The sequence below is a fragment of the Anser cygnoides genome, chromosome 5 (assembly GCF_040182565.1).
Source record: "Anser cygnoides isolate HZ-2024a breed goose chromosome 5, Taihu_goose_T2T_genome, whole genome shotgun sequence".
Classification (NCBI taxonomy): domain Eukaryota; kingdom Metazoa; phylum Chordata; class Aves; order Anseriformes; family Anatidae; genus Anser; species Anser cygnoides.
The window spans coordinates 9,692,048-9,710,258 of record NC_089877.1 but is presented as its reverse complement, the minus strand read 5'-3'; the positions used below and the strand labels follow the sequence as shown (position 1 = coordinate 9,710,258).

Below are 18,211 nucleotides of genomic sequence, written 5' to 3'. Positions count from 1 at the left end.
CCCATAATTACAATAAAAAACACGAGGTAGATAAGCTCATGTTTTTTAAGATACGAAACATCATTACCTTTATTCAGTCTTCGATTCAGTCTTTGCAATTCAGTCTTAAAATGCAATTCAGAGCTTTTCTCTATGATTCTGGATTATATTCAGAAGAACACAGCCAGATCATGGAAATTATTTGATTTTTTAAAATTAAATTGAAAATTCATACTTCCAATTCAAGTGATACGAGTCTTCTGTATCAAATAAAAAAATATATAAAAATTTTTTGCATATATTTTCAATCCCCATTCCAGCCTACCTATATGAAAAAAATCTTTTTGCATTCAGAACTGAAGCATTTCTCCTGCCTTTATCTCAGTTCGTAACTTCAGGCACATTTTTCTTAAAAGACCTTACAAGGTCTTTAAGCTAGGAATTACAGATATTTAACATCTCATTACTGGAGATACTTGCTTCAAACAATTAAAAGATAATATCAGACTCAGAATAATACGCATCATGTAAGTTCATGCAGCTGAAACTAAGGAGGTCTCTAAAATGCAGGAGGTCCACGATATTACGTGCCCTTTATAGCATTCTAATTTTCTCCTCGTCTCTCCAACACATCACAAAACATAGGGCAGAAAAGGCAAGATTCATAAGCAACCAGGAAAACAAACTAAAACCCAGGATTTAAAGTTTTCTTTGCACGCCCACACACATGCACTGTTTATGTTATGCCCCAGAGATTATAAACACCCAACTACAGCTGCCTGAAAACAGTACCAAAAATGGAAAGTCAGAAAAAACCACACAAACACAATGCACGTGAAATTCACCTTTTATTTTTCTGTTGATAAAACCCAGAGATCCCTCACAGCAGCAATAGATGCAGAAGTTACCTGCAGAACTGTTATCTCTTCTTAATCTGTTTGCACACCCAAGTATGTCAAGTGTGTAGGGACTGCATATTAACACAGTACAGGCACTGCTCAGTAGTAAAAGAAATCAAGTTTCTCAGCACATTTTAATCCACCCTTTCCTCAATATAATAGGGTTTTCATAGTAATAAAAGATGACCGTTAACGAGTTATCTGCTTATTGGATGTTTTTTGTTGTTGCAATTAAAAAAAACTTGGTATTAAATTCTACATGTACAATTTATATGCCCGGGTACACTCCCTCACATTTTGTAGTGGATGACAAACTATCCAAATGCTTCCACTCAGAATGACAACGCTACTGGCATTTAGCAGCTCTAGCTACACTAAAGTATTTCCTTAGAGTAACAGAAACCACTGCTTTGTTCAGTAACACCGAGGGATACACGTTTTAAAATGCACATTTCTATCTTGTATCCATACCTTTCTTTAATATATATATATTTATATATATAGCTCTAAAGCAAATATCTACTATTTTACAATTAAATTAACACACATCCACGATTGATCTAACTAGTGATTTTGGTCTCAATACTTTAAACATTAGTTGTTCCATAAAAATATACAATTCAACAACATGGTCCTATCAGTGACATGAGGCCTTTAGATAGAGACCTATGACAGATAATCAACCATGCATTTCAGTGCTCAATGTCATCTAACTGATAAATATTTATACTGCATTTTCAAACTATCAGTATCTTTAAAATCTCAATTTCTCTTTGCAGGCTGACCATGCTTGCAAACATGCAGAAAGCAATCACATTTCTCACTGGCCTGTAGCAATCCCATTTTTTTCTTTTCCCATAGATTAGCTGAAGAAGTACAAACTTCATGCTGCCATTTTTAGATCTTTAACCTTTTACTTTCTTTCACATACTGAATTATTTCACAATCGATCGTACTGTTCCATGTGGAAAAATTAGGGAGTAGCCACACGGTCAGAACTGCACTTTTAAGTCTCTAAGAATTTTATTACTAAGAGTCAATTAGGATGCACTCATAGCTGCCATACAAGTTAACAGACACCCAGTAGACAATCAAGTTAATTATAGATATATACCCAAAAGTGAAGCTTTTAAAATAAACTAAGTTACACAAGTACAGCCTCAAACCTGGTAGATTCACAGAAGTGTACTTTTGTCCAGAAAAGAGGTTCTTTAGAATGGCACACAAAAAATGAGCCACCATCAACCACACTTGGAAAAAGACATTGTTTATACCTGGAGATTTCCTTATTGCCACCACAGCACCATTCCATATAAGGTTTTACAGCGATGTTGATGCTACTCCTTCTGCACTACAAACGTGAACCCTCCAAATCAGAAGTAGTCAGCAATTAACCCCAGACAAGTTCACGTTAGGGTTACGCAACATGTAAGCCTCGGAACTTTTTACCCTTACAAATGTAACGATCAGTAAATCAGTAATTTAGATACTAACGACTCCAAGTTCTGTACAGTCACTCTGTATGTAAGACTTTACAATAGGACATACTAAGAACACAAAAGAGGTATGACAGTTAAATTCAGCTTTTTTTTTTTTTTTAAACAGCAGAAAGTCAGGGAAACATCTGGAATTCTTTTTCACTGCATTAACATATCTTCTGTTTTTGAATATAAAAATACATATAGAGACTTAATCCAGAACTGCAAACAATTACATCTTTTCCCCCTAACTGCTTTAAAATTAGTACAAAATAAGTTACAGGAAAGACTGATTGCTGCAAATTTGTTAATGTCAGCTATTACAAAGTCATTATATGAGAACACCAACTGTAGATTATTTACAGGTGAGGTAATAAAATTTTCAGAATAACGAATTACGATTTAGCAGAAGTGTAAAAATAATGTACTCACCAAAGCATTACAAAATCTGGTATTGTTATCAGTTACATAGTAGATCATGATTACATTTTGTAGTTGATATATAACATGTTCTTAAGAAAAGTGCCAAAATACTGCTACATAAGAATCTTTTTTCCAAAATAATTCAGCAAAAAACCTTCAGATTTAATGTTAAATAATGCCAAAATAAAATAGGGAAAAAAAAAGTGATGTCAATTGTAGAAATAGGTCCTATTAAATGCCTTTCAAAAATCTGTAAATTCACTTTCATGCGTAAAGGTCTGACATGAAAAAGATCTATAAAAATCAATATACATGCTTTTTCAGGGTCTCCTAGGCTATTTTAAAAGTACACATTCTTCTTAAAATGTGAAAAACGCATGGAAACTGAAAACATTCTAAAAACGGCTGAACTGCCAAGGGCTGTCATCAGTGGCACCAAGTCCCGCCGGAATCCAGTCACTACCGATGTACCCCAGGGGGTCACTACTGGGATCCATACTGTTTAACATCTTGGTTAATAACATGAGTGATGGGACTGAGTACGCTCCCAGCAAGCCATTCTGAGGAACCTTGGCAGGCTGGAGAAATGAGCAATCAAGAATCTCAACGCTGAGCAAAGGAAAGTGAGAACCTGGGGAAGAACAATCCCATGCACCAGTACAGGCCGGGGGCTGACCAGCTTGCAGAGAAAGACACCAAAATGGTCACAAGCCACCGATGCGCCCTTGCAGCAAAGACAGGTGACAGCCTCCTGGTCTGCGTTAGGAAAAGCACTGCCAGCAAGGCGAGGGAGGTGATCCTTCCCCTCTGCTCAGCCCCCACGAGACACAGCTGGAGTGATGGGTCCAGTTTTGGGCTCCCCAGTAGAAGACAGACATGGGCATATAGTGAAGGGCCACAAAGATGATTAAGTGATTGGAGCATCTGACAGACAAGGAGAGAGACTGAGACAATTGAGATTGTCTAACTCAGAGAAGAGAAGGCTCAGGGGTTTTCTTACCAAGATCTGTAAATGCCTGACGTGGAGGAGTTAAAAAGAAAAAAAACCAGGAGCCAGACTCTTCTCAGTAGTATACAGTGATAGGACATGAGGCAACAGCCCCTAATTGTAATATAAGAAACTCCATTTACACATAAAAATGGGCATTTTTAGTGTGAGAGAGATCAGAACACTAGAACAGGTTGCCCAGAGATCTTGTAGAGTCTCCATCCTTGGAGATGCTCAGAATTCAATTTGTCACAGCCCTAAGCAACCTGCTCTAGCTGGGGGGTTGGATGAGATGATCTCCAGGAGCCCTTTCCAACCTCAGTCACTCTGTGATTCTATGAAAATGACACTATCTTTTGCAGCCCAGGAATTGCATCGACTGAGTCACAAAGCAAACTATACAATGTAAATGGAATATATTTTCTCTTTAAGTTATTGCATACAAATGTTAGTTTTGCTGCCTGCGTTTTGCCGACCTCATTTTTTCAAATCTTGACTCCATTTCTTCCAGGACCTTTGGTGTGTATCGTACAACTAATTTAACCTTTCCTTGGGCTGCCTTCAGCAGTTCTACAGCTTTTTCATGGTGTTCACCTTCGACACTCTGCAAAGCATAAAGCATTAAGTATCATATTAGTAAGGACAAACACAGAAAAAAGACTTTTTTTTTTTTTTTTACAACTTCTATATAATCAAATATTAAAATATTCTAGTTCGAAGACTTCACAAGAACAACGTCACCCAAGCTTAGGATTTTTTCTCCAGCATATCACTAAGAAGTGATAATAAATATACTGATCAATATTAGTAAGAGTAGTGCAAAACTTCTGGTTAGGCTAATGCTGAGCCTTTATACACATTTACTCATTTACATACAGTAAGTGAAATAAGGAGAGTATTAGGCAATTATGAAATTATATTTAAAAATCAACAACTTCAGGAGGACACTTGTAATTTGTTTCTTCTTTTGTCACGCATTTTAAATTTAGTAGTGTACCTCAATTTACCTAGTAAGCTACTTCAAATTATCTTGCATTTAGCTAAGGACAAGTGACCCCCCCCTCTCCCCCCACAAAAAAAACCCTGCAAGGTAGCTGCCTTCTGGATGCTATCCTATGTTGGGCAAAATGGCGTCTACTGGGCAGGTGCAATGGAACAGCTAACGCACTGCACGTTGCTTGTCTTAGCTCTCCATATACGTCTAATCGTAACTGCAAGGTATTGGGATTAACTTCCTCTAGACTGATCAAGAACAACAAAGCCCAAATAAACAAGAACAGATAAAAAAAAAAAACACGCACAAAAAAACACAAATCAAAGCAAAAACAACAAAAACCCTTCCTAAAACAACTCTCACAATTTATTAAGGTTATACTAGATTCATCCTATTATAAAATTGAAGCAACAATTCTCAACAACTGCATCCAAATACACATTTCTGGATAGCATACATTCTATCAGCACAACTTATTTCTTCCAAACTTATCAAACACAATGATGGGACTACCCCAAGCCTACCTCCCACTGGTGCTATTAGAAGCTAGAAGGCAGGTGATGTACCTGTTGATTGGAGGGTATCCCCGTTACTATAAAGTTACTTACAGAAAGAAAAACAACAGTTAAAAAAACCCAAGATATTTCTCCTCTGTCAGACTCAAACACATACAGTTGAATGCTTTCATGTTTGTTATTCAAGTGGATGTGTAGGTTGTTCCAATTAAAACCGGTAACAAAAAGCTGGCTAAGTTTTATGCTTAATTATATCCAAACACCTAAAATTCTGAAGTACACTTAAAATCTCCCAGTGGGAAAGGAAAAAAAACCACCCCACAACTTGTTTTAAGGCACATTCATTGCAGTCTTGGCTGTGGCAAATTACTTTTCAAGTATTAAATTAGCAATTACAATTACAATAATGTCTGTCATGTATTAAGATGACAGTAATCCATCTGTAAACATCAGGAGGTTCTCCCTCTGAGTCAGATTTTGCATTCTCACAGTATTTTATGCACTCACTGTATTCTTACCACGTCTCTACATACTTATATACATGTATGCACACAGATTCAGGCACTGCTGGCTGTGACAACTGTCTGATGATCAGGATCAGGTTGCGGTGGAGTGATTGCTTTTTCTTTAGGAGGGTCTGTGGGCGGGGAAGGCCTCATCTGAGGACAGCTGATACTTCAGGGACAGTAGACTTGTCCCTTGATACTTTAAAGTACTAGGAAAGCTAGGACAGAGATAGTTGCAGCACTTTGGCCATAATTTCAGGAGTGTTTCCTGAAAAGAACAGTTGGACTCCCAGGTAACAGTCAGGAGACAAGCACGTCAGGTCCTTGCTATCAGGAATTTCCCACAGTAGACAGCCAATAAGTCTCCATTCCTTCCGTGAGTCCAAAAAACACTCAGGCTATACAGAAATTTATTTCAAAACTGAGAGTCGAGCTAAATTGAGTTGGCAGATGTAGTTACAAGAACATTGATGTCAAGCTACCATATGATAAAAGCTTCTGTAAATAAAACAGAAAGTTTGAGAGATTTAGCCACATTTGACAAGCAGCTGTCTTAAATCAAATCCTGTCCGCAGCCTCCTCTTTCCAGTCAACCTGTGTTTTTCTTTTTGTATTGTAACTCATCAGAAGAGGATACTTATTAAAAATAAATAGCTACAGAGCACTTCAGACATATACTCCTTCAAACGATAGGAAGCCTCTTTTTGAAGCTCAGTACACTTAAGCGAAGACAATAAAGCACACAACCAAATATAACACCACCTTGTTCTTCCATCTTAATACAGCTTTCATTATGCACTAGCATATTTATTGGGATAATGATGTCAAGGAACCCCTCCTCAGTCTAGAGCAATGTAACCTAATTTACTACTTACCTTAGAAGCTACAGAAAAGTCTATTAATCAAAATCTGCATCATCAAATTTGGATCAAACAGGAAGCCACAATGGCAATTGAATGTTATTTCAGAATACCACACCTTGACTAGACTTACACCACCTCTAAAATCTGAAATGTTGACATAAATAGTACAGTTCCCAGTAGAGAATGGTAACGAAAGCATAATCCAAGGCCTCTCACTGCACACACTGAAGTTCAGAAAACTAAGCAAGATGTTCTTGCAAGGACAAAAAGAACCAATTAGGCCAAGATCAGACGAGGACGTTGAGCTCGTGCCATGTATATTCTTTGTATGCCCCCAAGTGGAAGCAAGTAGTTACTGCTATGTAAAGTGAAAACCAATTCCTACCACTCCGTTTACAGAAAGAAGCTGGTCTCCACGTTTCAGGCCTCCATGTCTATCAGCTATACCACCAGGGATAATTCGAGAGATATAGATCGGTGAATTTTGTTCTTTGCCTCCCATGATATTGAATCCAAGACCTTCTTCAGTTTTTGGTAGTTCAACCACTCTGGGATGGGAATGACCTTCACTAGCAGCAAATGCAGCTACAGTGGCCTGTAAGAAATAAAATTTTCCTATTTATAAGAAATTAAATATAGACCCCTTAGCTAGACACAGTGAGCAGGTTGAAAAATTATTTTTATCTCATTTGTACAAGACAAATGAGATTAATTTCCTAGATGCCAACACTAGTGTGAAAAATTTAGAACCCTAAGAATAAAATCCAATGTAAAAAAATTAAAAATAACAAGTCTTTTATTATACTTTTTAATGACCCATTATGCTTATCCATTTTATCAGACATCACGATAATACCCTTCTGAATTTTAAATACCCATCTTCTGCTTCTAAAGCAACAAACTACTGAATTTTACTTAATCTACAGTTTGGCTTTTACCTTTGCTGTCGCATTAGCTCTGACTTCTGGGCTACTGCTGATATCCACGGTCTCATATACGTGTTCATACACCTTTAGGGAAAAAAACAGCTTAAGTATGGTGAAAACAGTTATTTTTATGCTTAAACAATGTAACAAAATACCAGTTACAACTTAAAACTGTGTAGATGAAAAAAACCTACACCTCTAATAAGTTGCTCTCCAATTCCCTGCAAGGTGCCAAGTGAGAATCTCCCACACTATGAGAAAATAACTCTCTCAGCATCTTTATTTCTTGGTCAAACCATGGATCTTCTAGGTCTCAACCCAAATACTCCCTCCTTCTGTGGCATGCAGACGTCATTATCCATTTAGAAATGCTTATTGCTAGTGTAACACACCTGACTGGAGATATGGGTGATTACCTTCTCACGTTTGATTCAAGTTGGAACTCCTCCATAACGATGCATGAAAAATTAATTTAAGGACTGCTCTTCAAAGCCCTCCCGAACATCCAGCCCCTGCCCCCTTCCCGCCCCCCCAAATCCTTACGTTCCTTCAACTGATGCAACAGACCGAGTATCTTAAGAAAAGTATTGAAAACACAGAGGCAATAAGAACACTAATGCCAGGGAGGTGCTCACACCTAGAGCTAACCACATCTTCACATTGACCTGCCAATCATCTGGATTTGCTAAGCAATAAACACACGGTCCTTGACAACTTCCCTGCCTACAAAGAGATCTTTTAAATCACTGCAGGTGTTAACACCAGTGGTAGCACCATCGCCAGCAGCAATTATAGGGCGCATTCAATCACTTCAAATCTCTGAAAGAGTATCTGGAATGAAGAAGAGGTGGTGCAAGGCTACGATGCTGATTTGGCTGAAAAGAAACAGAGGCCATTTATACTTCACCCATTCTTACCTGCCAACAGAGTAACACACTGCTAGCTGAGCTGTTGGTAAGGGCAGACCCTCAAAATAACCTCTAGTAAGTAATTTGTTTCTGAGCCATTACTTAGCACACCTATATGATCCCAAATTATTTTCTCTTGAACTTCTAAAAAATGAGTCTTGTTCCAAAAAGATCCATAAGTCAAATTCAGTTTTAGAAAGAAAAACAATAGGTTACTGAACTGAACATAAAAAGAAAAGTACCATTCTTAATGCAAGGTAACAGCGCGCTGTTAACTTACCTCCCTTACAGCATTACAGAATTCACTCTGAAGGACCCTTTGCAAAGCCTGTAGTTTCTGTGGCGGCACTTCTCCACTTCTCTGTAATTTTTCCAGCAACTCAATTGCTCTGCAGATGTCTATGGAAAAACAAAGCACTGGTAAAGAGGAATGCCTGAGGAGATTCTAGTGGTGGCTTTTCTTTTGTTTGTTTTTAAATTAAGTTAATAGAGCAGTCTGTGTGTGCTTGTGTACATCTTAAGACTATGTTACAGTTTCATTTCTTCCATACCTCTATGTATCTAAAAATGTTACCATAAAAAACCTTATTTACAGACTATTTAGGTCAAGCACAGCAATACAAGCCTATAAAGAATCTGGAGATAACACTACCATATCCATATTTTAAAGAATTTGATTTTTCCTTGAAGCTGAGATCAGGCTGAAATATTTCTTTGATAATATATACTACCAACATTTCACATGCAGAACGTCACAATCCATCTACGTGGATATCACTTTGTTATGACCACCTAGAGTGCTGTCAGGTATGCTGACATTCCTCTTACATTCAAAACCCAGTTCAACAAGCGTACACCCAATGCTTTCCCCACAACAGGGCTGAGTAATATCTGGCCTATTCAGGCACCACTAGCCTGCAATTACATTAACGGGATTCCAGACAGCAGTCTGGAATCATAAAAGCTTGGCTAGGTCTTTTACCAGTTTGAAATGCTTTCTTATTTCCTCTATCTCTGATGTATCTAATTTATCAAAGCGTTTCGAAAAACGACCTAAACTCCTCAATAATCTCAGCTGAGCATTCTGTAGCCCAGAATCCTGAACCCCAAACCTTTTTCCCAGATCCTAAACGTTTGTCCCTAAAGATCACCCTGTTGATATTCTAATAAATGCACATGCTGTTTGGTGAAACCAAACTCCCCTCTGAAGGATTTGATTTCAGACCAGTACCAATTAAGATGGGCATCAAACATGACATCAAATGCTACGTGATATGCTGCAGGCAGCTCTTCAAGAGTAGGAAGGATTAATATTCCTCACTTGTATTTCCAGAGTGTTACATTAGCGACGATTCTGAATCACGTAAGTCCTTGAACAGAAGTAGAACAATCTCTCAGAAAGGCAGATAGAAAGGATTGCCTTCATTACCACAAAGGCACAAAGAAGCAGTGATTAATCTACTATACAAACAAAGCATTGATCATTTTAGAAAAGGCTGAAATCTGGGACACGGCTACGTCCCAAATGTATTACTTTCTTTTTTCAGTAATTAACCTTTAGACAATCATTTTTCATGTGAATGCACGTCCACTCGATGGCATTGTACCAGCACAGAAGACATTCAACAGCCACGAAACTGCCTGCAAGAGTACAGGAGTGTAAGAAGTGAGGAGTCACAACAGGATGGAAAGACACTGATCGTTATGTTCTGAAATTAAGGTGAAATGCACTGACAAAAGACAACCCACAGCTAACGCTGTCCAGTTCTGTAAGGTATCAGTCAGAGCTCTTACAGACTGCCACAATGATTATCAGGTGGTACAGTCAATTAAACAAAGTCCAACTTAACAGACTGGTCATCCCTTAGCACAGTTAAAGCTGTGTTTGTGCCAGGGACTGGAAAAAAAAATCATTCACAGAAGAGCACCCGAGTATCACAGCCACAGCCATGAGACACATTATTTCACACAAGAGTTGAAGTTTCCACATGCCAAGACAACTGCGCATTTTTTGGCTCTTTCAAGCTTTAAGAGGATCGGGTGCCTAACACAAATAAATGTCAAAACCTACATTCGAGCTATTACTAACCCCAAGTCTGCAGAGAACTAGCGTCACAGAGGCACTGCATAGTTGCTATTTGTACAAAAATTACAAATGAAGAAAACGCTCCTAAAACTTTTAATTTCCTAATACACACTTGGATTTGTTTTTAACTAAAAAATATGTAATGAAATTGAAGATACTCTAGGTGCGATTGTTTATTAATCTCTTTATCTTACTGATGCGAATTGACTAAAATTCTCAGGAATCTCTATGTTCGGCATCAGCAGCACAAATTCTCTTCGTTTCACAAAGTCTCGCACTGAACAGCTTGAAGTGGAACGATCAACAAACGGAAGGAAGAAGCTGTTCACCTCCCTTGGCAACAGCAGCAGTTGCAATCCCGCAACACTCCATATATTCATGACAGAAGTCTGGTAATTATGTAAATTACAATACAACTATCAAATACGTGCAGATGTTTGCAGACAAATGACTGGTTCGTGCATATGAAGATCACTGTTCCGTGCAGTAGTCCTCACGCCTGTGGTCCCTGAATCGTGTTATGCTGTACGTGTGTGAAGTTGTTACCTAACAGTTTGATTAGGATACTACAATCAATTTAAAAAATGACAGCAGTCTACTGATCCGATGAGTAGCTGCAGTAATCAGGACTCCAGAACTCCACTTGCTAATTTCTCTTTTATAACATGGATCTTTCGTCAATAAACTGGATACAGTTCCCACCTGCATCTCCTAAGAGCTCAGACTTTAACTATGTAGCGTTTTATACCTTAAGGCAAAATCAGCTAGCTTGGGAATCAGCTGGGTCATTCAAAAAGCAAACTAAGAGCACAGATTCAGCTTGTCAAAAAGTTACTGTGATACACACAGGTTGTACATGAGGAGGTTTTATTTTAGACGAAACTAAAGCAAAAATGCACTTTAACTACTGAAAAAAAAAAAAGGTGTCTGAAAGCTGTCTTCCTCATAGTCCTGACACTATAGTTTAGCCAACCGTTCAGAATTAGACAGAAATGAACACTAGAGAATTCTGCTTCCGTGAAGGATTTCAAGAAGGAACAATGTAGAAGTAACTCCAGATGTGATAAAACACAAACAAACAAACAACCCCCATAAAACTCACTGCAAAACAGAATTCATAAATAATTTTAAATTTTATTTTCTTTTAACCTCTTCAGCCTCTTTAGATTAATTGCCCATTCTTCAGGAATTATTTTTCTGATCACAGGTTACCAGACTGGAAACCTGAAAGGAAGATGCATTTAAACTAAAATAACATTGGGAAAAACAAAAACAAACCTACAGTGAGATGCCACCACTCCATGCATGTGTGAATCAAACAAAGAGGGAAAATGCTGTGTCCTCACAGACACTCCTGATTAACCACTTTAGCTGCTTATGTTCAAACAGTGTGGACGCCTAAGGAATACGCAGATTCGCCACACATCACCACCAAAACATAAGAAAAATTTCCAAGTGATAAACGTTGTTGGATCCCTGCACTCCAGTAAATTTGGGTGGTGTCTTTTGCAATGCAGCTTGGAAGAAAGAACAGATGGGGAGAATTTTCCATTGCCCTCATGGTAAGCATATGGTAACCATTTTAAATCAGCACATTTTCTACACTATTCTCTCTTCTCTTCTGCTATATGCTAACAACATCAGTGATGTTCATTTTCAAGCCGACGATGATTCATCATAAGGTTATCTGCAGTCAACCCTACACAATTAACAGAGGTTGTTTATTTCTGTAAATAGAGCGCTTGCTTTTGTAGGTCCATTACACTGTGTTCCCTTTTTCCTTCTTTTCCTTAAAAAGACCAATCTGCCAGAAGAATGAATAGCTCCTTTGTTCCACCGATCCCCAAGTAACTCCGCAGATTTGTTTGTTTTCACGGATAGAGCATAGTGGCAGGGTAATGAGGTGGAGGAGGATGCTGCCTGAGGTTTAACTCAGCAGACCTACCAAGAGCAACTAATCCACTGCCAAAGCAGCTGCCCTAATTAAGAAGCTTTGGAGCCGTGGAGTGGGAAGTAAAGTTCTTACATAAGTCACTATTTACAGGCTTTCCCTCACACATTACAAGCGATTTACTCGTGGAGCGGGAAGGAGGGCTGGGCAAACAGACCTGAATTCTGTGGTAGGTAACACGTGACGGCAGCTAGCACAATAAAGTGGGTACATACAGCGCATTACGCGCCTACAGAGAGGCACCGAGCGCTCTGAGCCAAGCCGGTGGACCCAGAGGGAACGGCAACAGGGGAACGGTTCCTTCGGCCACCTGCCCCCCACGTAACCGCCTTCCCTTTCACAGGCAGGAAGAACCACACTGGCCGAGATTTACCTCAGCCTCCTAAAAGCGCTGGATAGACGACACGAATGGACTTTATCTTTCTCCTTGCTAGCTCTAGCTTGGCACCGCACGGCACGAACAACACAAATCTAAGCTGCTAAGTGGAAAATCGGGATGTAAACAGGAGTGTCAGGCTGCGACAGCAGAGCTCACGAACGAGCGCTGACGGCGCCTACGTGTGCCAGCTGCCTCCCGCAGAGACAGGCCGGCCGCTGCTACCAGACGCAACCTGACGAGCCCAAACTGAGGCCGTGCGTTTAACTTTAACTCTTCACGTGACGGAAACGAGGAGCCGGCAGCATTCGGGCACGGGCGAAGCAGGCGCACCTACGGGAGCCCTGCACTGAGCGGAACCAAACTGAACCCCGAGAAAAACCCTCGCGGGCTGCACCACGAAGGGAGAGCCAAGGGAGCACCCCGAGCCGGGCCGGGCCGGGCCGGGCCGGGCCGCCCCGCAGCTCGCCGCTGCCTCAGGGCTGCCGGGGCCGCGCTCACCTCGCTCCAGCCGCACCGGCTCGCCCAGCGCCGCCATCTTGTCCCCGCCGCGGCCCCGCAGGAAGTGACGCGGCTGCCGGAAGCGCGGCCGTTGCTCAGGGAGGCGGCGGGGTCGAGGCGTGGGGGGCGGTGGCTCCGCGGGGCGGCCTGGGCTGCAGGGGGGCGCCTCGCTGCTGCTCCCCGCCTGTGTTCCCCTCCGCCAGCCTCAGCCGGGGCGCGTTTGGGTGCAAAACCACGAAGTATGGAGCGTATCCGTCTGTGCGCCCCGCGTCACCCCGTGGGGAACGTGGACAAAGCCCCGCAACACCCGCGACGGGCATTGAGCTCCCCCGTGGAAGCGGCGCACCTACAGACACAATCACAGAACCGTTCGGGTTGGAAGAGCCCTCCGGCCTCATCGGGTCCCACCACCCCCTACCGCCAGTGTCACCCCTGAACCACATGCCCAAGCCCCGCGTCCAGCCCTTCCTTGAACACCCGCAGGGACGGTGACTCCACCGCTTCCAGGGTCTGGCCCTGCCTGCTGCCTGGCTTTGGTGTCGGCTGCGGGTTGCGCGCTCTGCTCTGAAAGCAGAGAGCTCCCGCGGGTCTCACGGTGCCAGTGAACGCGGCGGCGATGTGCTCCCTCCGCTCTGTAACTCGTTTTAATGGCAGGTCCTCTCGGTTTGAAGGATGCCGCGGGCGTGTTTCAGTGAAAAGGTCACGCGAATGGAATTCCGCAGGTGAACAAAATTAAATCCTCACAGACTTGTTTCCGGCAAGAAGTGTTTTAGCAGCTGGAACTGCAGAATATTTCTGGAATAAAACCCAGATGTTTCTGTCACAGTGGTGCAGAAACTACCACTCAGTTACAAGTGATTGAAACTTTAAATAGCTTGCTCGGACTTTGGACAGATAAACCCATGGAGAAAATTGAGTGTTAAGCAATATTTCAAAAACATAGCGTTTTTCCAAAAGATGGCTGGTAAGAATACGTATTTGAATGCATATTTAATTTGGCATTACTTTGACTTTAGTAAAGACTAAAGATTCAGAAGTTAGGGCAGTTGCTTTACCTTTCCTCTAGGCCTAGTGAGTGACAACGGATTCAGACCTCTGTGGTCTAAAATACGACATTATGAGAATAAGAAAATACAAAAAGCGAATTTTATGCAGTGCTTCCGCTGTCTTCTTCATAACACTGTCAAGCTTAAACCATATTGCTCTAGGACCTTGCACGGATTTATACATGTGGGAAAAACAAGCAAAAGAACAGAAGTTTTAGTTTTTATTTTGTAATCCAATAAAGAGTGCCAATGATGTACTATTTACTCATTTCTGTTTGTTCTTTGTTCCCAAAAGGGAAATTACTTTCTCTGATTATCTTTTCCTTGAGAAAGCTAGGTCTCTTCTCCACAAAATTCCCGTGTTTAGTAGGAAAATGAGTTGGGTTATAATCTTACACAAGAACGGAAAAGAAGTAGTTGAGGTGGTGTCTTAGTCTTTTTAGTGTTTGCTTTTTCATAGCACCTACAGAACTCAACCAAATGAAAAATATCCGAGAGAGAAAACTTGTATAAAATTTGACATTGCTGTCCTTTCTGAAGAAGAAAAAAAAAAAAAAAGCAGCAAGCTAAAAGCTGGCATGTGCACCTTTTCTGTGTTTTCCAGTAGAGCCAAAGAATGGCAGGCTTGATATTCTGGTGGAAGAAGGAATGGAATGCCAGTGGAGGACCACAAAGAGGGGAGGAAAATAAAGCTTCAGATTATCAGATTATACAGGAAAATAAAAGGATGCATACCCACTTGCTTGCTTTTTCCTTTCTGAGGCAACATTTTGGCACAGTGCTGTATTTAGGCAGTGAGGCCTAAGTTACAAAGCTAGGCGTTAGTAATGACAGAAGTATTTTAGTGCATGTTTGTCTTTGAAAATAACAAGATGTATTTGAATCAAAGAAATACCCACTACGTAAGTCAGAATTCTACTCCTGACCATCCCCCCGCCTGCCCCCCCCCAAAAAAAAAAAAAAGGAGTGGGGGGAGGGAGTGAACTGCTGAGTCTTCAGCAAGCTATATTTTTCTCAAGAGAAATTAAAAGCATAGGTGGATGCTGGCAGATTCTGCATTAACAAGACAAACTATTCATGCCATCCTAGGAAATCCTTATTCTGGTAAGCTTCTGAAAGAAAAACAGGTCCCAAAAGTGATTCTCAAACAGCAAGGGTCTGCTCCGCCTGAATAACTAGGAAAACGGATTTGCACAGTAGTGGCTGAGGAGTATGGAAGACCTAAGCATTAAACTTCAATTGATGTATTTTGCTAACGGTAATGAAATTATTAGTTTAGACCCCATTGTCTGTGTCAGTCAAGCTTGTGAAATCTTGTACTTTACTTCTATTGTCATTGATGAATTAGCCTAGGTGTTAGCGTATGTCAGTAGGCCTCCTGGGAGCAAGCACATCCTGCAGGTCTTTTATGTATGCAGTAACACTACTGTTGAAGGACTATCAATAATCAAGCAATATAGCCCAAGCCCTCATTGGAAAACAGTTGCATTAGCAGTCCAAAAGAAAATGGAAATCAGTCTCCAGTGTAAGCTAACCTGGAATGAATGCGCAGCTTATTTTAGGTGAGAGGTTTTAGTGTGTAAGAAGTTAATCCATAACTGAGTAAGAAGATAAGCCTTCTTTATAAATTAATTAATAAGGTCATAATATTTTTATAATAGTGTCTAACAGACAGTCCTTCTATTCTATTCAAGGCATTAGAGACACAGGTGGATAGGGAATGCAAATATGATGGAATATGCTCTGTGACTGTCTAGGGAAATTGCAGGAATATGAGTGGTTCAAGAAACTTTGTTCACTTTCTTTCAGGCTTCTGCTCAGCTGCAAGGTTCAGGCTGAAGAATCTCAAGAGAGAGAGAGGCTATTTACAACTGTGCAAGAGGTCATTCTCATGAACATCTCTTATGTGAACTTTTTTTATTCAAGAGCAGCTTCACTTGGTTTAGCTTCATTTACCTTTAGCTTATACACGCTAAATCAAAAAAGCCATCATAAAAATAAGAAAATGCACATGGATTAAAGATAGCTTTGTCTTATTACAATTCTACCAGTGAGTAAACTTATGCCTTAGTTATATTGGAAAGTTACTTTTCATGTGTATAGACTTATGCATGTGTATAGGTGTACTTGTGTTAACAGGACCAGTCCGTAGTGGTCTTGTAGCTGGGTATTATTCTCCTTCTCATCCTGCTGATATGAACTGAGTCACAAGGAGGGACTCTAAGATTGTTTAGATGCCACAGAAAACGTTAGAGCACAGTTTTCTAAAATCTCGTAGTCCCAATAATAACTTTAGAAATGCAACAGGTCTAATTAGTGCATTGTTTTAATGAACAGATGATACAAATCACATACCTACAGCATTTATGCACGTATTTCAAATGCACATGGTCCAGGATGATCTCAAAGTACTAGCATTATTAAGCAAATGTTAAATCCAAACTGAAAGCGTATTTTCTCAAATAGCTACCTACTTAATCGCTATAGAAAGTACATGTTGTTCCAGTTGCTTTTAAGGGGGAAATGGCAGTCATGTAACACAGTACACTGTTGTGGAGTGAAAAAAAATCGGCTAGAAACGGGTATCAGGACACAGCATATGCTTAGGAAAATTGCAGAGGAATCTGTCGTCCACAAAAAAAAAAACGAAGTCTGCCTTGGAAACCTGACAGGCAGAATTAACCACGACATTTATTTATGATTCGGGGCAGTGAAGAGAGTGCAAATTCAATTTTTAGGTTATTAAGACATTCCTTTGCCTCAGGACTACCATGCTGGTAGAATTTTATTGCTTTAATACCACTGAATTTAATTACTTTAAGTCCTTGACAGTTGCATTAGTATTTGCAATTTCAGCAGTACTTTGATTCATTGGCCTAGTCCAGAGTGAGTTTCATGGTCTGCCACACACTGTGATTGATTGCTGCTGTTCCTGTCAAAATTGAGTGGTTTATGCATATTGAAGAACCTGGTACCTTTTCGGTCATGCACATGCTTGCAATTTTTTCGGTCTTCACATGACAGAAGAGATTTTTGCTTTGTTACCTATTACAAAGTATGCATTTTGATTATTCCCTCACACACTGGTTGATTAACATGTAGACAGAGCCCAGCATTTTGGCAAGTGCCACCTAATCTCAATGCCGTTTATTTTTTCCACATAAAACTTGACTACGTGAGTTGTCTCAGAATTTTGCTAGTCACTCCTGGAAAATGTGGGAGCATATACAAGACATATAAGAAAGCCCTGTCTGTTATTCTGCTTTTTGGAAAATTTGTCTTTTTCATTCCCTCCTGCTCTCCTGGCCTTGTCTGTAGATGAAAATGTTATTTACTGATGACAACGTTGACAGAGGAAGCAGAGTCAAACTGGAAAGTCAATAATGTGTCTAGATGCTAATTAACATTAATACTCCAAAACAAATATGTTTTTTTTTTTTCCTCCAGAGGAGAGTACTTGATCTTGCAGATGTTCCTTCTTAGTAAAATGTAAAGTAGCTGGGAAAGGCCTCATATAGATAAGACAGACTCACCCTGTTGTATGATGCAGTAAGCATATGTTGCACCGTACCGCTTCACAGGAACCCCTTCACCATCACTTCTTAAGGACCGCAGACTTCTGTCTACTAAATTCATCTGTGACAGCAAAGCAAAACCTTGTCTTTTTTGTGTTTTCTTTAGTGTTCTATACAAACCAAAAACTCCTTTCAAGCACTAACATGACAAAATTTACCACTTCCCATATGCAAGTGGTGATGGGGCAGTAATTAAG

At 40.3% G+C, this 18,211-nt stretch overlaps 1 protein-coding gene across 1 annotated transcript; it reads right to left on the bottom strand.

Moving 5' to 3' along the window:
• Positions 1-810: 810 nt before the first annotated feature.
• Positions 811-13,540, bottom strand: LIN7C (lin-7 homolog C, crumbs cell polarity complex component). The gene is made up of 5 exons (XM_048052022.2): positions 13,394-13,540; positions 8,760-8,878; positions 7,584-7,655; positions 7,031-7,240; positions 811-4,371 (listed from the first exon to the last, which is right to left on the bottom strand). Exons 1-5 carry the CDS (start codon positions 13,428-13,430, stop codon positions 4,216-4,218), a joined length of 594 nt encoding a protein of 197 aa, XP_047907979.1. The 5' UTR covers positions 13,431-13,540; the 3' UTR covers positions 811-4,215.
• Between the last annotated feature and the right edge of the window lie 4,671 nt (positions 13,541-18,211).